General features: G+C 33.6%; 1 protein-coding gene across 2 annotated transcripts in view; it reads left to right on the forward strand.

Moving 5' to 3' along the window:
* Positions 1-19,636, forward strand: part of LOC116338677 (phosphofurin acidic cluster sorting protein 2) — a 49,331-nt gene that overhangs the window by 25,522 nt on the left and 4,173 nt on the right. The window contains exons 2-7 of one of the 2 annotated variants that reach the window (XM_031764091.1): positions 14,655-14,987; positions 15,213-15,460; positions 15,643-15,935; positions 16,013-16,280; positions 17,502-17,576; positions 19,132-19,636. In XM_031764091.1, coding sequence (XP_031619951.1) covers positions 14,655-14,987; positions 15,213-15,460; positions 15,643-15,935; positions 16,013-16,280; positions 17,502-17,576; positions 19,132-19,636 — 1,722 coding nt within the window. The remainder of the gene's footprint in view (positions 1-14,654; positions 14,988-15,212; positions 15,461-15,642; positions 15,936-16,012; positions 16,281-17,501; positions 17,577-19,131) is intronic. The other variant, XM_031764098.1, reaches the window with a different exon arrangement.

A 19,636-nucleotide genomic window follows, 5' to 3' on the forward strand; every position in this document is an offset into this window, starting at 1 on the left:
TCTCTCTCTCTCTCTCTCTCTCTCTCTCTCTCTCTCTCTCTCTCTCTGTGTGTGTGTGTGTGTGTGTTTACTTATTTTAATTCCACCTACTTTGGCAGAATCTCAACGGCGTAGTATTCGATTACACAGCTGTTTTTATATGCTGCATTATACATACACCGAGATCGAGCACAATGAGTACGTTGAAATTGTTGTGGTTGTGTAAAATGTATATCAAAAAAATCGAGAGGGCCTCTTTTTAATTACGTTACCAACTCAAAGAGTTAGATGATGAAATCGATACTAAATGCTGTTAATGATCATAATCTGTGCTTTTATTTTTAAACGGAACAACAAATCGCTGTGCGAGTGCCAAATGTATGTTGATGCTTTTTTTCAGGGGAATTAAAGTGAAAATACAAATCATTATTACCTCTCAAGATATCTCGACGTGAATTAATTTCTCTCTTTAAATGGCATTTAATAAATGCTCATGCACATTCGAACCATTTTCGAACCGTTTGCTTTGTCTTTACACCGTTTAGTGCTAATATATATATGTTGAATTGTGAAAAATCACACATTTCATTGCTACGAAAGTCGCTAAGCAAATAAAAATTGAAGTTAATGATTTGAGAACAGAGATGTAATGACCACATATGGGAGTACGTTGTATATCGATATGTGGAAATGAAATGCCATTTATATCAAATCGATGGAGATATACATGTATATGCACTTGGAATTGAGTCAATGATTGACACGAACAACAAGAATGTTCGTTTGATAAAATTGTTTGACCCCGCCTGAGCACACGCTCACTTATTCACGTTCATTTTCAATGAACACGTATAAAGAACGTTTTTCATGAACGTTTTTCATAGAACGCTGGCGATGTTGTTGACCTCGATGGAATCTAATTTCAATTTATCGGATGATATCTAATTCAAATGTGTATAATGCATGGTTGCGAATGTGTAAGTGTTTCTATTTTAGTCATTTACTCTTTCTTTTGGGTGAATTGCATACCAACTCTATTGTGCATTCAAAGTTCAGATTTCCGCGGAAAAATTCCGAATTCAGTTTTGATCATTTGATTATTTTCATCACCACATGAAAATGGGTTTGCTTCCATGCAAATTGTGTTATCGTAATTAGTTCGGTACTCAAACGCGAATAAGTTAATGTTTTGTTCTTTTGATGTCATAGCAAAGAGGAAGTCGGTCTTCTCTTCATGCGAAAAAAAAAGTGAAAGGAAAAAGAATACATTCAAAATGCTTGAAAAATGTGTGTGAAATGTTATTATTATTCTGTAATGGTGCTTGCAATGTCATCGGGGACAAAAGCATATTCGAAACATTATTCTGGTGAAACAGAACAGCACCGTAGCAAATAGCCCACAAATAACTTAGTACTAATGTTAAGAAATGTTCTTTGCCATTTCATATATTTATTCTACAATTCTATCATTTCCATGCATCTTAAAAGCCCAGAGAAGAAACGGTAGACATGGTTTTTATTTCCTGTGAATTTTCTTAACGACAAAAAAAGCTAGAAACATAAAAATACGACTATGAATGCAGGGAATAAAGATTGCACGATAAAATAAAAAGAAAACGAAGATGAAAATGCTGTGATACGAAGTCGGAAGCGTGAAAAGGCAAAAGTGGTAAACGTTATTGTTACATAAAATGCTATCTGCATTTCTTTCAAATAAACGAATTCGAAATACACACGCACACACAATGAATCGTTACATTCGCGAACTCTCCCACACCACGAAATGTCTTCCATTAAAAATACATCGTTTTTTTTATCGTTGCTGATGCCACCGTTGCATTTATTCTAGGCGAATAGTCTTTTGCAAAACAAAAAGTATGACGGTTGTGTGTGTGTTTTTCTTTTTCACTGTGCTCAGCGTAACATCTATTAAGATAATAATTTGAACGCTTTTTTCTTCGTTCCCATCGTGCGAATTGCTTCGCATGGAAATATGGCGTAAGTACTTTGCGTCGACAAAATGATGAATGCAAAATTTAGGTCGATGAGTTTTCGCCGCAATAGACAAATACACAACCAGCAGCAGAAACACACCAGTACAAAATTGAAGAGCTGAAGAAAAAAAAACATACAGCGCAAATAATCAGTGGCAAAGAGCATTAATATTAAAACATTGCTTAGTTTACAGCATAATTTTCTATGCTTCCACCATGTCACTTCCATTTCTTTCACTTTTTTTCACACTTTATATTTTCTGCTTTCTCTCTCGCTCACTCTTTCTCCGTTTCTCGTGACAGTGATTATAACTGTTTCGTTAGATTCACTTTTGAATGGCTGCGTGCACAAAATGAATTACTACACTGAACAAAAATGTTAAACTTTATTATATTGGTTGTACAATTACTAAAACACATACAAAAAAATCGGTGTGTGCCGCTAATAAAGAACTAAATTGGTCTCTTTTTCAAATTCTGTTTTCATTTTTTGAGGTCTTTCTCCACGATTCTCGTGAAAAATCACGACAATATGGCCCAAGTATAATGATGATATTATTTGCACTATAATGGTGCGATTCGGTTCTCAGATCTGAGATATATGAGATGAAAGAAAAGTGAAAACGCTGACTCAAATGTTCAAACTGAATTTTTGGCCATTTAATATGTTTTTTTTATCACTGTGTGTTTTGTGTCTGGGCTTTTTTTTATCGAGTCTGACAATGATCAAAGAGTGACTGGGAAACCCATTGGTGGTACTCTGATTCCTTTTTTTAAATGAGATTTGGAGCGTTTGAAATAAATATTAGCATAATCTATCTTTCTAAAATGTGGAAAATTATTTTGCTTGATGAACTGAATACAAATTTATTTTCTTCTTATTTTTTTTTAGATGTTTATCATTTGCATGTTAATTATACGTCTGATTTAGGGTTGTCAGATTTCAAGACACATTCGTTATTTTCAATTGTAGTGTGTCCGCCGTATGCCTGCATCCATAATTTGAATGAAAATCCATAAAAAATTTCAACATTTTGGCGTTGGAGTTAAAAACCAGAGAGAAAGTAGATCCAAAAGCCCTAGTCTGATTAACAGACTAACTGTGTAGCTCTTTAATATTTTATGGAAAAAAGTTCGAACATCGTTGCATTGATTTTCAGCAGTAATTCTATTCTTTGCCACGTTTTCCAAGAATTGTAAATAAATTAAACGATTATCGGAATGATTAAATCAGCACAGTTCTATTTTGAGAGAGAGAGAGAGAGAGAGAGAGAGAGAGACTGCACTTGAAGATGATCCACCCAAGTCTTCTCGCAATCAAAATTAATGAATTTCCAATTTAAATTGCATGAAAAACCAAACAGAAATAGCGTTAATCTCGAAAATATTCTACGATCAAGATTATTTTCCTTATTAATAGAAATTCTTCTTATTGAAATTGGAGCAAAAAAAAAGAATGAAGCTGCATTTCTATGCAAAGTAAGCAAAAACGAGAAGAGATTAGAGAAAAAGGAATAAAAAGGAAAGGTCAACACAAGGCAGAAAAATTCGAAGCGCAAGTGACTCTTCACTTTCGGATCATACTTACACAGTGGCATCGTCAATCGTGTGATACGATGAAAAATGTTTTTTTTTTATCGCCAGGTGGTCGCTATATACACACACGCACCTCATTTGCACATTCAGCATCAAAGCGACTGAATGTGATTTTTTTTATGGGGAAAGCAAATTCTATTTAATTAAATGATTATACACATTCAAAACAAAGAGATAATAGTGCTTTCGTTGGTATCATGTTGCGATCAACGCTGTTGGTGTGTTTTTTTTTTTTTTTTGGCCAAAGATTAATATTACCTTTGAATTTCATTTACACTTTTCTCTTTCATTGTATATGGCGTCCATAGCGACCGAATAAATCGTTAAAATACACACTGTTGCCGAGCACAATATGATAATGTGGAATCGGTTTTGTGCGTTTTTGGATTTATTTTGTTCTTCTGCGTCTTTTTGTTCGATAATTTTTTTTGTTGCGTTCATCACAATTGGCTATTTTTAGTCTTGAGAGTATACTTTAGTGAGATAAGTGCGGATAAATTAATGAATAGATGTCTACAGCAAATCGAAACGAACGATTACACTTGAAAGATATAGCTTTTTATTCGTCCACTTCTAAAAAGAAGGATCCAAGTATTATGTTACACCACCTTCCTCCAACCGAATAAGAAGCTCATACAAAGCTGATACGGTTAAATCCGATGTTATCTTATATTTGGAAAGTAATACGATTGACGATGAAACATTCTTTTTTACGACAAAATTAAAGTTTTATCAACATTGTGTTAACAAACTGTGTGCGTTGTCACCGTAGGGGATGTTGACGGTCTTTTTCTGCAAAAGCGAAAAAAAAAATCGTTACCATTATGTCGATCACGATAATAGGTGATTTAAATTCGTGGGTGGTTTGAAGTGTACTAGAAACTGAAGCATTGCTTATTCTCTCGGTTAATTTAAGCAAAGAAAAATGTTTATTTTCATACTAATGACAACCATCAATTGATCATTTCATGAAGCACGCTATCGTTTGTCAACAACAACAGTAACAAAAACAGCAACGGCAACAGTTGCAATTTGTTGCCATACAATATTCGCCAAAATGTGAACTTAGCAACAACATACCGCAATACACTTGTGACACGACCGTCGTTTTGCATACGTTCGGTTCAATAAAATCAACCACTGTCGGGACATATACCATTGTAGCATTAGTTTTGGGGATTGTCATGAATAGTTTATGAATATGAATATAAATATGAAAATGGATATATTAGTTGTGTGTATATCTAAAAATAAGCAAACTCGGCGCCAATCATGCTACCAAATACCAAAATCAAATAACATAAGTTCATAGTAAAAAGAGCTACAATTGATGACAAATAAAAAGTAAATGAAAAACCTAATATTTATCGTATTTTCCCTATATAATTTTGACATAAAAATTTCGATACGTCATTGCTTTGACATGCAAACATACCGTACACTCAATGTATATATATTTATCATAAAACGACGATTATCCGAAGCAATTTTGTGGATCAACATGTTTTTGGTTGTCCTTGAAAAGTCTAAAGACGCGAGTTCACGCGATTTTTATTAACTGGGGTAAGAATGTAAATCGAACCACTTGAATACCAATGTGTCCGTCCCAATTTGTATTATCATTGGTTTGTGGCCCATAAAATCTTGATGGCGTAATGTATATAACCACAGTAACCAAGTAGCAGTAGTAAACAACGACAACGGATGCAAAATGCAATCCAATGAATGGAAATGTATATACTAAACACAGTTGCGCGCTCAATTTTTGAACAAAGCATATTTTTTTCGTATTTCACCAAAGAGAAGATTACGGTTTTCTAAGATTTTATGTTCGAAAATTTCGTATAAAATGAGTTCCTTTCCATTCACGTTCAGAATACAAATTGAAGGTTTGTTGTTTTTCTCTGGATATAATTGCATTACATCTTTATTACGAAAGCACATACACTCATACACGGTTTAATTAAATTGTCACAAAAAAAATGTACAAGTTTCAACATCGCTGATTTATTCCTTTCGAACAAATGTCAGCTTTCGAATTGAACTTTGTAATACAACATTAGAAAAAACGGTTTGTTTCAAATGATTTAAATATCACATTTTTTTTCAATGCTATTTGGTTTTTCAAGTGTTGTTCAAACTACTCGAGCTTTCAAACCGATTTACTTTTTGGCGTAAAACATTCCTTTTGGTCTGAAAGTACTAGAAAAATGTTTGTTCAATGTTTGGTTTTAAATCCTGTATATAATTATTCATATTCGTATCTGAACGTCGGAATGTGCATTCGTTGCAATAATCAACGTATATACAAATGTGTGGCATTTGTTGAATGTCAATTTTTACAAGAGATCTTTCAGCGAACGAAGAAAGAGAGATTGCATACGGTCTCGATTTTTGTGCCGCGCCGATCGATGCGCGGATATTTTTACAGGTCTAATTTGAACAAGTGATCATAAGGAAAATTCGTGCAATCTATTGTCATGGTCAAAGCGCATTTTTTTGTCATCATTAACATTCATTGTTTTTGAATCGACGTTCTTGGGCTAAAATCAGCAAACACCGTGTGTTTTTTCTCTCTTCTCAAAAGTTGAAGTCTTGAAGTGCATAATTTGCATGTGACCCCATCATTTTCAACACTCAAACAACACCAAACGAAATCAACACAACGGCCGTTATATAAACATTGAACAGACGTCGATCAAAAAGAAAGAAAGAAATAGCGACAAGAGCGAGAGAAACATTTTGTAACCAGATGCTAATTTGTGATTAATTGCTTCTCTTTCAACTTGAACAATTTTGATGTTTGAATTAGTTTATTTCTCGTGCTGTATTAATTCAGTGTATATACATTTGCTTCTATTGCGATTGCATTTCGTTTTTTTTCACACTTTGATTTATTTTACGATGCTATAAAATGCAAAATGTATGTTTGGCTAGCACACGATCGATCGCATCGACAACGGCTTATAAGAAATAATGTAAAAGAAAACACGCGTATTTAACAACATGATAATATGCATTGACGCCCTGTTTATATGTATGCTATGTGTCACAAGACGAGCCGTCTAAATGGTGCCATCTTAGTGATTTTTATTTGATTGATTATAAAAAGGACGAAAGAAATAAAGAGAAAATGAACATAAAAAATGCAACATCTTGACGCCATTCGAAAGTGATACACACACACACATCTTTTAATACACTTTCTAGTCTTTTACCTATCTATTTATACGGATGGTAAATGAACACAGATGATAAGCACATTTATTTCTGCCATTTTTATTGAGAAAATTCTTTACTGTCGATTTTTCCCAGTTTTTCCTTCGTCAATCTTCCAAATTTTTCAGTGACACAACAAAAAAAAAAACGAATTTTGCAAACAAAAAGAAGGACGTTTGATGAATGCTACATTTAAAAAAAAAACGGAACGTGTCTCAGCATCCTCTGAATTTCATTTACTCTTTTAACATTATTACAGTGTTCTGACAATCTGGAATTCATTACACGTTTTTCATTAAAATGCGAATCCGAACTGAGAGCCTGTGACAAAAAAAATATCGTTTTACTCCAACAACTCTTTTTTTGGTGTCTTTTTTGAGCTGCTCGACGAAAGAGAAGAAAATTTAATTAATGGCCCACAAGTCAGATGAACACAAAAAAAAAAACAAGAGCAAGATAATTCGAAATTCAAACGATTTCAAAGGACATATATTTTCAGTGAAATTTACATGTTTTCTGTTGTCACAAAAGGGAAACTTGATGGAACATACAAATTGAAACTCTCATTCGATTTTTTTTTAGTTTTCTCGAATTTAGCAGCTTCAAGAACTACGATATGAGTGAATTATGTAGAAATTTGTTTTTGGATCTTGTTCCTTGTTCCGCTCACAATCGTAAAAAACGAGTTTAATTTTTGAAAAAAAAATATGATACATCGAAGGAAACGTGATTCTTACTGGAGATGGCCAAACCATAACACCACCTAGGGAAATAATTTCATATTTGTTTGATGTTACTGATAGAATTATAAGATTTTATTCAGAAAGAATCGTAAGGTTTTTGTCTACGTCATCACAGTAAGCCATACCCTTTGCTTACGTTTATACATATAAAAAAAGATTTTCCATACTACTCTATATCCAAAGCGTTTTCAGTGAATCCCACTTTGTTTCTACGTACCAGACGGTAAAGTTGCGTATGTATTATTCTATTTTAATGTATTTTGACAGACACGTATGAATTCAACTCACATAACACAATAATAGAGTTATACTACAACAAAAGCAATGGCAAAGTGCATGGAATTTAAAGAAAAGACTTGATTTTTGCAATTGAATTCAATTTAATTTACCGATGCAATGTTTGGTTCTATGCTTATGCGAACAAGATAATGTTCAAAATGACATTCAAACTAACACATAATGTGAATAAAAGTGTATTATTTTTCAATCTTGCACATGTCGCCATGGATTTACAAAAACCTGTTCGTTTTGCATTGATTTTTAGGTGTATTTTTGTTTTCATTAAAATATGTTGTCGAAAGGTGAACTTCAGAATTTCATTCATTTAATCTGAAAAATTAAATTAGAAGAAATTAAATTGTATTGTATATAAGTTTGTCAATTGCAAAAGATCTCAGACATTGAAAATGTGTGCGACTCATCTCAAAAAATGGATTATAAACTGTGTCATGCACAGTCACCCCAAATGATTATTACACGTTGGCTAAATGGCTGAACAAAAAGTGCTCAGACAACACCAAGCCGCGTAAATTCCATTATGGCTGAAAATTTCGAAGTGAAAAAAGTCAGTTTTGGAAGAAAAGCGAAAATGTTGAAGATGAAAAGTATGTGTAATCAACATGCTTTCATCCATGTTCCATCGTCTAAAATTCAGACTATGAATAAAATTATATTTTCTGGCACTGCTTTATTAAATAATGTTTTGCAATGTTCTTAATTCGTTTGCTGCTTAAATGCAAGAAGAAGAAGAAGAAAACCGTTCATCTTCAGTCTTTTTATTTACATTGCAACTTGAGCCGAGAGATGAAGGCGGTACGAAGCGAACGTCATCAAAAAGAACTTAGTTACATACTGAAAGCTCAGCACCCATAAATATGTAATACGATATGCATGTGTACACACTTTGAAGATGTCTCTCATTTCATTTAGGCGCGCACGCGTGTGTGTGTGTACGATATGAAAACAAGATGGGCTATTATTGTGTAGAAACGAGAAGATGATGATGATGAAAAAGAACGACGACACGATCATGAAAGAAGAGTCTGGGCGCAATATAAACGCATAAATAATCGTAATCATTGAATCAAACACGCGAATATAGTTCAGTTTTCACTGCATCTTTTGCTCGTGTCTCTTGCTCTTTGGCCCTTTATATATGTGACAACAATTGGTTGCTTTGTTTGTTGAGACGCATTTTGTGTGTATATCGTGTCCGTATATCGATTCAATTGCCTTTTCACATTGATCTTTTCATTTTGGATTCGGTCTTTTGTGACCTTTTATGAGATGCGACACAATATGTTGTGATGCTGTGCACACACTCTAAACAAAAAGTAAACACAACGAATAAAACGAACGATGCCAAAATCAAAATGATAACAGGGTGTTTTAATCACGAATTCTCCGAAATTTATGTACATTTCGGCGAATTCGAGTTTGAAGCCATTACTCATTTATTGCTGTCAGTGAAATAAAAAAAAACTGCTTGCTTATTGTACGGAAAGAGATAACAAAGCATGGCTTTTCATCTGATTGCTTGTTTTACAACTGCCGGGGAGTCGAACGTATCATCACAGCGTTGCACTGACAATGCAGTTGACGAAGCAAAGCAATATTTTGCAAGAATGAATTGTACATCAGCTGAGAGAGAGTGAATCGGTCTCTTACACAATGCTGCATCGATTGACGTCTCTCCAAGGTATTAAAATATTTCCACTTGAACAGTGTATGTATTGGTAAACCCATGTCAAACTCTTCACTGCAATAAAAAGAAAACAACCGGTTGAAAAGAGATGCAGAGACACATTTTTTGAGTATGGAATATTTCACGGTTTCTTTTTCAAGCATGTTTCTGCGGCTGCATTTCAGCGCAGCTAACCCGTCGAATGAAATAAAGACAATCGAAACAGAATAAGAAGCGAAAGATAAACAACAACTGCCAACAAAAGGAATTCAAGACATTTCTCGTGATTATGTTCATATAATGTGTGTCTGTGTAAAATTTCGTTCACAAAGAGACTAACCGCTGATAAAAATAGATCGATATAGAATCACTAGCTACTGTTTCGTTAAGCATTATAAAAATACCTTCGGTACCATGCATCTAAGATCGTTTGTCATTTCACTGATTCTTCCGTCTCTCTCTTTCTCTCTCAATTTAACACTGATTGAAGTTCACCAACTTAGATCTCCTTTTTCGTTCTCAAGTTGAACACTCACTCTATACTATATTAAAAAAAAAGAAAGATAAAACTGAAAAGGAATGAAAACAGCAACATCTCGGCCATGTCAATTAGAGTTGGAATTCATTTGAACTGGTTTTTGAGATTCATATAAGTCATGACGAGCGAAGTGATTTTTATCTGTGAATGGACTTAATTTGGATTTTGTTTGTGCGCAAATGACTTGGATGTTGTTGTTTTAGTGCACGCATTTGTTTCAAGTATGACAAATTATCAATCGATGTTAAATACATGGTGTTGTTTCATTTTCATGTGTATTTGTTGTTGTTTCGTGACCAAATGAAATTACAATTACATCAATAATGAAATATACTACGAAAAATAAATAAACTGATTCAAACGATAAATATCTAATCGAATCTTTAGGAAATCGTAAATAAAGGTGTGGAAGCCAAAGATTTTTTGGAGAGGGGTGTAAGTCTTTATAATCCCTGAAAAAGATGAATCCCCTCGGATCAAAATTGAGAACCAAAAAAGATCGTCTCTGGACTGCGTCCACACGCTTCGATCGTAAATAACAACAAATATTTGGTTTATCAACCACTTTACCCATATACAGTGAATCTAATATTTTTGGTAGACAACATTTTGCATGACACACTCCACTCACACGCCATTCGTATATGAATCCTATGTTAGTGGAGAGTTTCTCTGCTTACTTTGCTTGTTATTTTGTCTATCAAAAAAATTAGATTCACTGTATTATGAGGCATGTTATATTTTTTGACACACATCTGTATACATTGATTGTACATAGTTCATCAAGACTGAAGTTCAAGTTTCTTTCGGTTTGTCTTGAAACGAAATGACACATAGAGAATGTTGCAGACAATTATGTTGCGAGCTTATTTCGCATCCAAATCAAGATAAACTTCTTTCTCGGTTTATTTTTTTTTTCTCTCGTTTGGTTCTCTTTGTCTTTGTCTCAATTTCAATCTTGATTTATATTTTAACTTCTTCATTTTCCTCAATGGCAAATGCAATTTATCATTCAATTTGATTTGTATTGAAGCGCACAATGTTTTGGACGTTTATGGCTTGTTGGCGCTTGTGCTCTGGCGTAATTTAATCCACTGATGTGATATGCATCGAGAAAGAAAGAAAAAAGAAACCGGTAGAAAAATTATATTATTATTTTAACGACATGAAGAAAATAAAATAGAAACCGCTATCAATATCACCATAAAATTGTTGTTTGGTGCATTGGAATCGAGCAATTTATATACATGCGCACACACACACACACACACACACACACACGTATATATGCATTTAGATATGTGACATTTTAGTATTATTACATCGAACGAGCAAGCAACAATATTAACCGTAATCAATTATGTAGTAATTAAATTCTTTGTGCTTATCGATGCCGAGTTATGCGCCCTGCGCTACAGACAATGAACCAAAAACAAACACAAATTGTGCGCAAATAAAATAATAGGAAAAAAAGTGTAATGGTAAAAAGATCAAATGAGCTAACAAAATTGAAAATAAATAAACGATAAGATGCGTATGTAATATATAGATAATTTGATGTAATTTGTGACGTGCACCACATCGACGTACAATCAATTGTCAAACATACGACTGGCACTGCATCTCACGAGACGAACGTTGGCTTTCCATGTCTGAAATACGATACCGCATTCAATTATCATTTCATAACGTTTAGTACTCGCGACAACTAGCATAATACACATTACACACACACTCACATAGAATATCAATTATTTAAATTGAACAATGGCACAATACACAATATGGGCCTGGAATCATTGTGAGCTATCACGTTATTATTTCAACACAAATGTTGTTTTTGGTATCACCATAGTTTGGTATATAACTGATCTATTGTTCTACTTATGAAAGTTGATAGCTTTGGTCAGGTTTTGTATTTTTTTTCTATCTCTTTCGATTATTCATTAGTACGAGCGTGCAAGTGAATTATGTCTGAGTTCTTTATTAATGCCATTACATAGCAATGAAATGAAGTTCGACATTCCAAGAAGGAATTGATTTCATCTTTATCAAGCGTCAGTGTTGCGAGAAATGAAATGAAGTCGGATGCTCAATCCAAAATGCGTTTTTATTGCGAAAAACCACCACCAAGCGAGATGATTTACAGAGAATTTATTGAAACCGTCGTAAATATAATCAAAAGATTTATAAAAATAAACACAAAATACTCGCGGCAATAATAATACAAACAAAAATCAGTCAAATTGTCTTGGGATATTTTTTTTTCTATTTCGACGCGACGTTAAAGAAAATTTTCCATTTACTTTGATTTCTCCCATCAAATACTTACTTGATTGGACAGACTCGCCAGTATCAAAGAAATTCTATTTCGATAGAAATTATAATCAAAATGTAGAACAGCATGAAATCTTTCAATGATCAAGCGCATTAAAAAAAAATCATTTCCAGAGAATCATCAGTATGAATGTACTTTGATTATATGTTCAAAGTGGCACTGCAACGCCATTTTATATAAATTACTGAAAATGTAATGTTGGTGGGTGTTTGATACGCCCTTTCACAAAATCGAATTCTGCCGCACTTTTTATTGGAAATAGTTTTATGCTTCTGTTTACGTGTCAATCACTGACCATAAACAAAATATAATTCCGCGAATAACGGATCGATTTTCTCTTTGATATCTTTCTCTCTATTTTTCTTTTTCCTATCTCTGCCAACAGTCTTTTTTATTCTTGAGATGCATTAAAATTCTTAATAGTTACAATGAAATCTTTAACATGCAATTGAAAGAAGAATTTGTATTCGTGACCATCATTTCGATTTGGCCAAGCGTATTGCACAAGAGAAAACAAGCCAATTCATCAAAATAACTTGCGAAAATGCAACGCATTCATGGCTAGGCTTGTTGGATTTTGTACGTCTTTTTTCGTCAGATTTTTTTTACCGATGTCATATTTCGAAATGTTTATGTATTTTCAATTTAAAAACTCAAATTATGGATACATCGATCTAAGAAAAAAGTTTAGAGAGAAACCAAAAGGAAAAAAATCCGACAAGCCTATGCATAACCATCGACGAAAAAAGCAACAGCTACAACAAAAACTGATTTAATTTTATTGGCACAATTCGGTTTCAGACATGAAATAATAATCCAAGTTTTGTGGTATTTTCATTGAAGCGTTGAGTTTTATTGCACAAAAGCAATGTATTTGTTTATGCCAGCAACACCAGAATAAATACCAGAATGCACACTGCAATATATTTCTATCTCACTTTCTCTATGATGACCAAAAACTATAATATTCAACGATGCGATGCGCACAGTTCTCATCATAGCTGGGCAGACAGGGGGGAGGGGGAGGATTACCCCCTCCTGAGGCATCAAATTTTTGCGTTACCTCTTTACAAAATTCATGATTTTGGATAGAATTTTTCTCATTTTGCTAGGGTTTTTGAATCATAGATTGAAATTTTCCTATTTTGCTAGGAGTTTTTGAGAAAATTACCCCCCCAATCCCCCGTGAATTTTTCAGTCTGCCCAGCTATGGTTCTCATTGTTCCATTATTTTTGTGCGCACAATGGGTAAAAATGTTTTCCCAGTTGGACGATAGTAAAAAGTCGCATGGCTTTTTTTCGTTCATTTGAAAATAATCGCATAAATAAAGTGCATCAGGCGTGAAATATTATTTTCACTTAGTCCCATGGAAAATCGACTGACAACACCAAACAATGAATTAAACTGAACACTTGAATAGGTCGATAATTGTTTGTTTACGGTGGCCAAACAATTGGTAATTTTCAAGCATGCTCGCTTTCAATACAAACCAAAATACGAATAAATGTTTTATATCCTGATGACACTGCAAACAAAAACAAGTATTCGCATGCTTACACATACCAAAAAAAAAAACACCCAACAACATTGTGGCACAACATTAAAACAAGCGAACCGATACATTCCAATAAAATATATTCCTCCCGAGCCATTGTTTTTGTGCAAGGATTATTACGGTTGCTGTTGCTGCATCTAGCTGGACTTGAATTTATTAGGAACGTGGATTATTATGCAAGTGAGCAATATATCCATCAAATTAAACTAAGTGAATTGAATGGCAATCGTAAATTACTCTGTTTGTGCACGATAATGAACTTTGCACCCGCAGAGAATTCATTCCATTCAATGATTGTATACATTCCATACGATTGTTCTACAGATCACACAGGCACTCAAATAAATTACTATTTCACATCGTTTAATCTATAAAATGCAATCATATTTTATACATGGTGACTCTTACATCAAACTGTATATTTCAATGCAGAAGATTACGTAATTCACTTCACACGGATTATTTCATCTTACTCATTGAACTCATGTTCTCAATGTCTAAGTACTGTTACATTCAGACAATTCAAGGGAAAAAAATACGGAATAAAAGCATTTTTTTATTGGCCGTCAAATTCAAACTGAACAAAAATAACTTTCTACGTTGGTCTTTTTTCACACTTGTAAAGATCAAAAACACCTGGCAAAAATCTATTAAACATCATGAAATCACTATATATATTTTTGTTTTAGCTCGTCCACTAATACTTTCTCTCTTTTATCCATTTGCAGATTATGTTCGTTGTCGATAACAAGACTTACGCTTATGATGCCATTACCTTCGGATCTAACATCATTATCGTTGGCTGTTAAAATGCAAAGCTCAAAACGCACATTAAGGTCTCATGAAATACCAGTGCCACAGACTTTTCTTACGGGTAGCAATAGCGTTGGATTTGGTAGTAGTATGACAGGCAGTGCTCCACCATCATTGGCCGCATGCAATGTAAACAACACATCATTTGGCAGTATTGGCGGTAGCGGCACATCATCATTCTTCGAAACTGATCTAGATTTACATTTTAGCTTACAATATCCACATTTTATCAAACGTGATGGAAACAGGTTCGTACTATTTTCAACATCAAACTGTATTTATTCAGCTCTCTCTTGTCTCCCATTGAGAGCGTGCCATTTTCCTCGAATGGTTTGCACGCAACACGAACCAAATGTAGCCAAGGTGCAATGTATAACAAAAAAAAAAATAATGGCATAGTTTATGTTTGCTCTATCTTATTCGTAATGTATTTCAATCGTTTTAATCGTTAATCCGAAATTGATTTCACACAGACTACAGATACTGTTGCAAAGGCGTAAAAAGTATAAAAGTCGAACAATATTGGGTTATAAAACGTTAGCTGAAGGCATCATCCGAATGGATGCGGTTTTACAAAAATCGATGGATATGACTGTTGAATTAACCGCAAGCGGCAAATCCGGGCGTCAAGGATGCACCGTTGCCACACTACGAGCAGATCGTGTTTCATCGATACCCGTGGATCATGACAATAAAAATAATAATAGCGTTGTTTTAGCAGGTTTGTATATACATCTATTTCAATCGGCATATCTTTCACATTTTCGATCTTTTCTCACGTCAAATAGATTTATTATGAGATTGACAAATAGCTCGAAAAGTGATTTGAATTTTGTTTAAAGATATTGTAGATATGACATTTAAAAATATGAATACAATATATACTAAACTTCATTTGAACAGATCGTGTTAACGAATTTTCCGACGAAGACGAAGAAATTGAATTTAGTTCAGGCGAATACGATCCAAATAATGGAAGCGGAAATGGGCCAGGCGTGAGTGCTGATCATCTCACCGGTTACGATGCAAAACGTGGTTATGCAATGAAACGTGATTTGCGTAAATATCGTAAAATTGATCAAGTTGAAAACGATGGTGAGGTGGATGATGGCGCGCTTGGAGCCAATCCAGCTGACAGTGACAGTGAATTTGAAAATATTAAAGTTAAAGGCACATCACGAGCCAAAATCAGTCACGTGAGTATATAACCAAATGAACAAAAAAAAAAAGGAGAAAAACAGTGATTGAGATGAATTTTTTTTCAAAAATTTAGCAAAGAAATTTCAAGCAAAAAATCATCGCATTGTTAAAGCGATTTAAAGTGCCAGATGAATTGGAAGGAGGTGGCTCCCGTGGGCCGGGAGCATTGCGAGGCGAACGTGAATTGGATGCATTATTCCAGGAATTGGATTCGTTGTCATGTTGTGAGGGTGATGATTCTGGACCAGATATGGACAGTTTATCGGTTGGATCGACACCAAAACCATCATTGCGACCGTTTTTTACCAATTCAAAAAACATGCTACACGAAAATTTAATGGGTTGGTTTTAATTTACTTTCTTCATCATCAACAACAGCAACAACCACTCTTTTTTTTTCTTTCAATTTGTATGGTTGAGCCAACGCACTTTGAAATGTCAAAGTTGAGAGATAATTTAAATTAGGAACAAAATATTTGAAAATTCCATTCAGCGCACGCTTATCATTCAAGTTCTCTCTTCTGCGAATGAAAATTAAAATTCTCTTCAGAAATAGAAACACACACACACATGCTCTATTTGTCTCAAATATGAGTTACATTGTTCATTGATCATCTAAGAATATCCATATCATTTTCATTTTCGACACGAAGATATATATTGTTTGCATGGAATGGTGAAGAGCTCTCCGTTTGGTGGCACCATTGACATTTACACTAAATGCCATCAATTAAACTGCATACTATACAATGATTTAATTAAGAGAAAACATATTTGAAATGCGAAAGAGAATCTGCAGTTGATTTGTGCAATCGTTTCCAATTTCCACGATGTATGTGCACATCTATTTTATAAGCTCTGTCAACCAATCTGTTTCTATATTCTTCTCTCTCCCTTGCAAGAATGCAATTTCAGCAATGAGCATGAAAATGTGTTATCATTCAAATGAACGAACACTACTGTATGCGACTAACTAACAAGTCAAGAAATAAATAACAATAACAACAAACAAGAGTATGTTCGATACACGAAAACGAATCAGTATCCATTTAATTAAGTAGTATATGTTGCATTTGTCTCTCAGTTGAGTTGGACATTTTCAGTTTCATCTTATAATTATCAAAAATATTTATTACATCCATTACATATATATTAAGAATTATCAAAGCGACAATTTGATCAGAAATATGCTATATATGTCTTTTGTTCGCCGTATACATATTCTTGTAGATGATAAATTGCATTTCTTTATACATTTGACACAACAAGAACGTTTTCGTTATTTTTGTTTTAAATTCAAAATATAGCTGTTATCGTTATGTATTCGCATATAAATTACGAACATTTTATCATTTTTTTCTTTCGATATTCACATTTGGCGAAACAAATACATATCAACAGATTTTGTTTTTATTTTCATTTTATTCGTGTTATGTATATCTAAAATTGTGCATGGCTTTTACAAATGAAACAAAAAAAAACCTCCAACAAAAACCAAATCATACCAAACCAAAAAAAAAAAAAAACAGAACAAAACCAAACGAAATCAATTTCATATACAGGCATTAATCACCGACACACAACCGAAAAATATGATGGACTTGCCGAAAAGAAAAGTGCTAATTCAATCACATCAGGTTTGTTATGTTCATAAATGAATGTTGAATCTAATTTAGATTAACTCTTTTTAAATCCCCCTTTTGACTCACACCTACACACCATTTTTACTAAAAACTACTAATATAATTTTATTTCGCTGTCTTATATTCTCACATACACAAAAAAAATCTCTTTCTCTATCTCACCCTCTAACTGTCTTATGATACATTTTAAATTAAACAACCGTTCACAAAACCGTTTTTTGTCTAAAATAGACACACGACATCTTTCACAAAAAAAACATTACGGAAACTTATGGGAATGCATTTAGAAAACCTACCAAAGGAAATTTCGCACAATATCACCCTCAATTACAATTTTTTTTTTGTTAACAAAACCCACCACTTGCAAATTATAAAATTCATCAAAATGAACCCCTGTTCAAATAAACAATGGAATTTCTATCCTTCACAATTCAAAGCACCACACACACACAGACACACACACACACAAATACCTTAGAAATTACACATATTCACACTTATATTATACAAAGAAATATGTATTCATAGTTTGTTGAGTACATTTGAAATTTTCCCAAAAAGCAAAATGAATCGTGCGGAAGATTCATTTGAATAGGCTTCTTCAGAATTTGCATGCAATTTTCGGTTAAATTTAATTAGTCACACGGTATGCTTGAGCACAATCACAATATTCTTACTCATTAAGATGGTTCTCAAAATCAGCAGACTTATGTGTGTTACAAGCCAAGTCGATATTGAGATCCATCTCCCAGTTTTATATTGTATATTCAAAATAATTATATAAAAAAATTGCATCGAATCAATTTCCTATTGGATGTTTGTTATAAAAAAGGCAACCTTAAAAATCTTGTAGTTTCATAGGTAAATATTTTTACGTTCGAAATTCTAGATTAGAACATTTGCTTCTATTTTCTTCACCTTTGAAAAAAAAAAAAAATTAAAAAAAATTGCATGATCTCATTGCACTGACATTACGATAAGACAACCATATATTATATTTATATCCATTTTATACAAATCACCGACATTGTGTGTGTAATAGAATTCATTCTGTAACGTGAAAAAAAAGTATCTTTCTCACTCTTTTTGTGTTCAAGCATGAATGAAAATTAGTTCGGTTGGAATTTCGTCACCGATTTTTATCGCCGAATGAATACGAAATACTCCTCATAAACGTCTACAATGTTGTCCACAATTTAATTTATTTTTCTTGTTATATTTCTTTTGTTTTCTCTGTCGAACAGTGCAATTCTACCTCAAAATGTTTGATATACTTAATGCAATGCCCCCTCTTCCTCACTCATGTCTTTTACTAAGTAATAATATAACACTGGAGTGCAGTTTACTAATCTTAATTCTTATTGACTTTCAACTGAACTTCCAATAAAAAAAACACCTTTTTTTCGTTGAGTTTGTTTTTTTTTTTAAGAATTTTCCCACCAAACTGCTTATCACACATACAGATTGGGCTCATTGTTCAAAAGTTCAATTCAACAGTGGTTTGATTTTTGTTTTCTTTTTTTTGGATTTTGTGAATTTGTTTCATTAGAGAAAGGCGATTGGAAGAACGACAGTTCAGGTAATGAGGGTGCTGCTGGTACTGATTTAGAAGGGCAAAACTCTGATCCATCGCAACAACAATCAGCAAATGCAACAAATAGTCCACCACGTGAAAAGGAAACCATTACAGAGCGACGGAATAAACTTTTTCGCGCGACTAGCAATACACCGAACAGCAAAAAGAAGCAATCGCTTAGTTTAACAGCAGATCAACAAGCAACAACACTTAAATCAGTATTAGAGTCATGTTTATCGCCAACAAATGTTGAACCAAGAAAATCATTATTGGATCAACTAACCCGAACATTTTCAACCGAAGAAGCCGTTTTACCCGATGTGTTGTCAATTTTTGGACCGCCTGAATCACATAGTACCGTTATAATGCAACGACTAGCACCGCTACTTTCAGCTTCACTTCGACCAACATTTTCACCACAAAATACGGCCGAAGTACGTGCCGTTTTGCAGGCGCTTATGAATAAAATTCATAAATA

This window comes from Contarinia nasturtii, unplaced genomic scaffold (assembly GCF_009176525.2).
Source record: "Contarinia nasturtii isolate CC-2019 unplaced genomic scaffold, AAFC_CNas_1.1 Cnas_scaffold_78, whole genome shotgun sequence".
In the NCBI taxonomy this organism is placed as follows: domain Eukaryota; kingdom Metazoa; phylum Arthropoda; class Insecta; order Diptera; family Cecidomyiidae; genus Contarinia; species Contarinia nasturtii.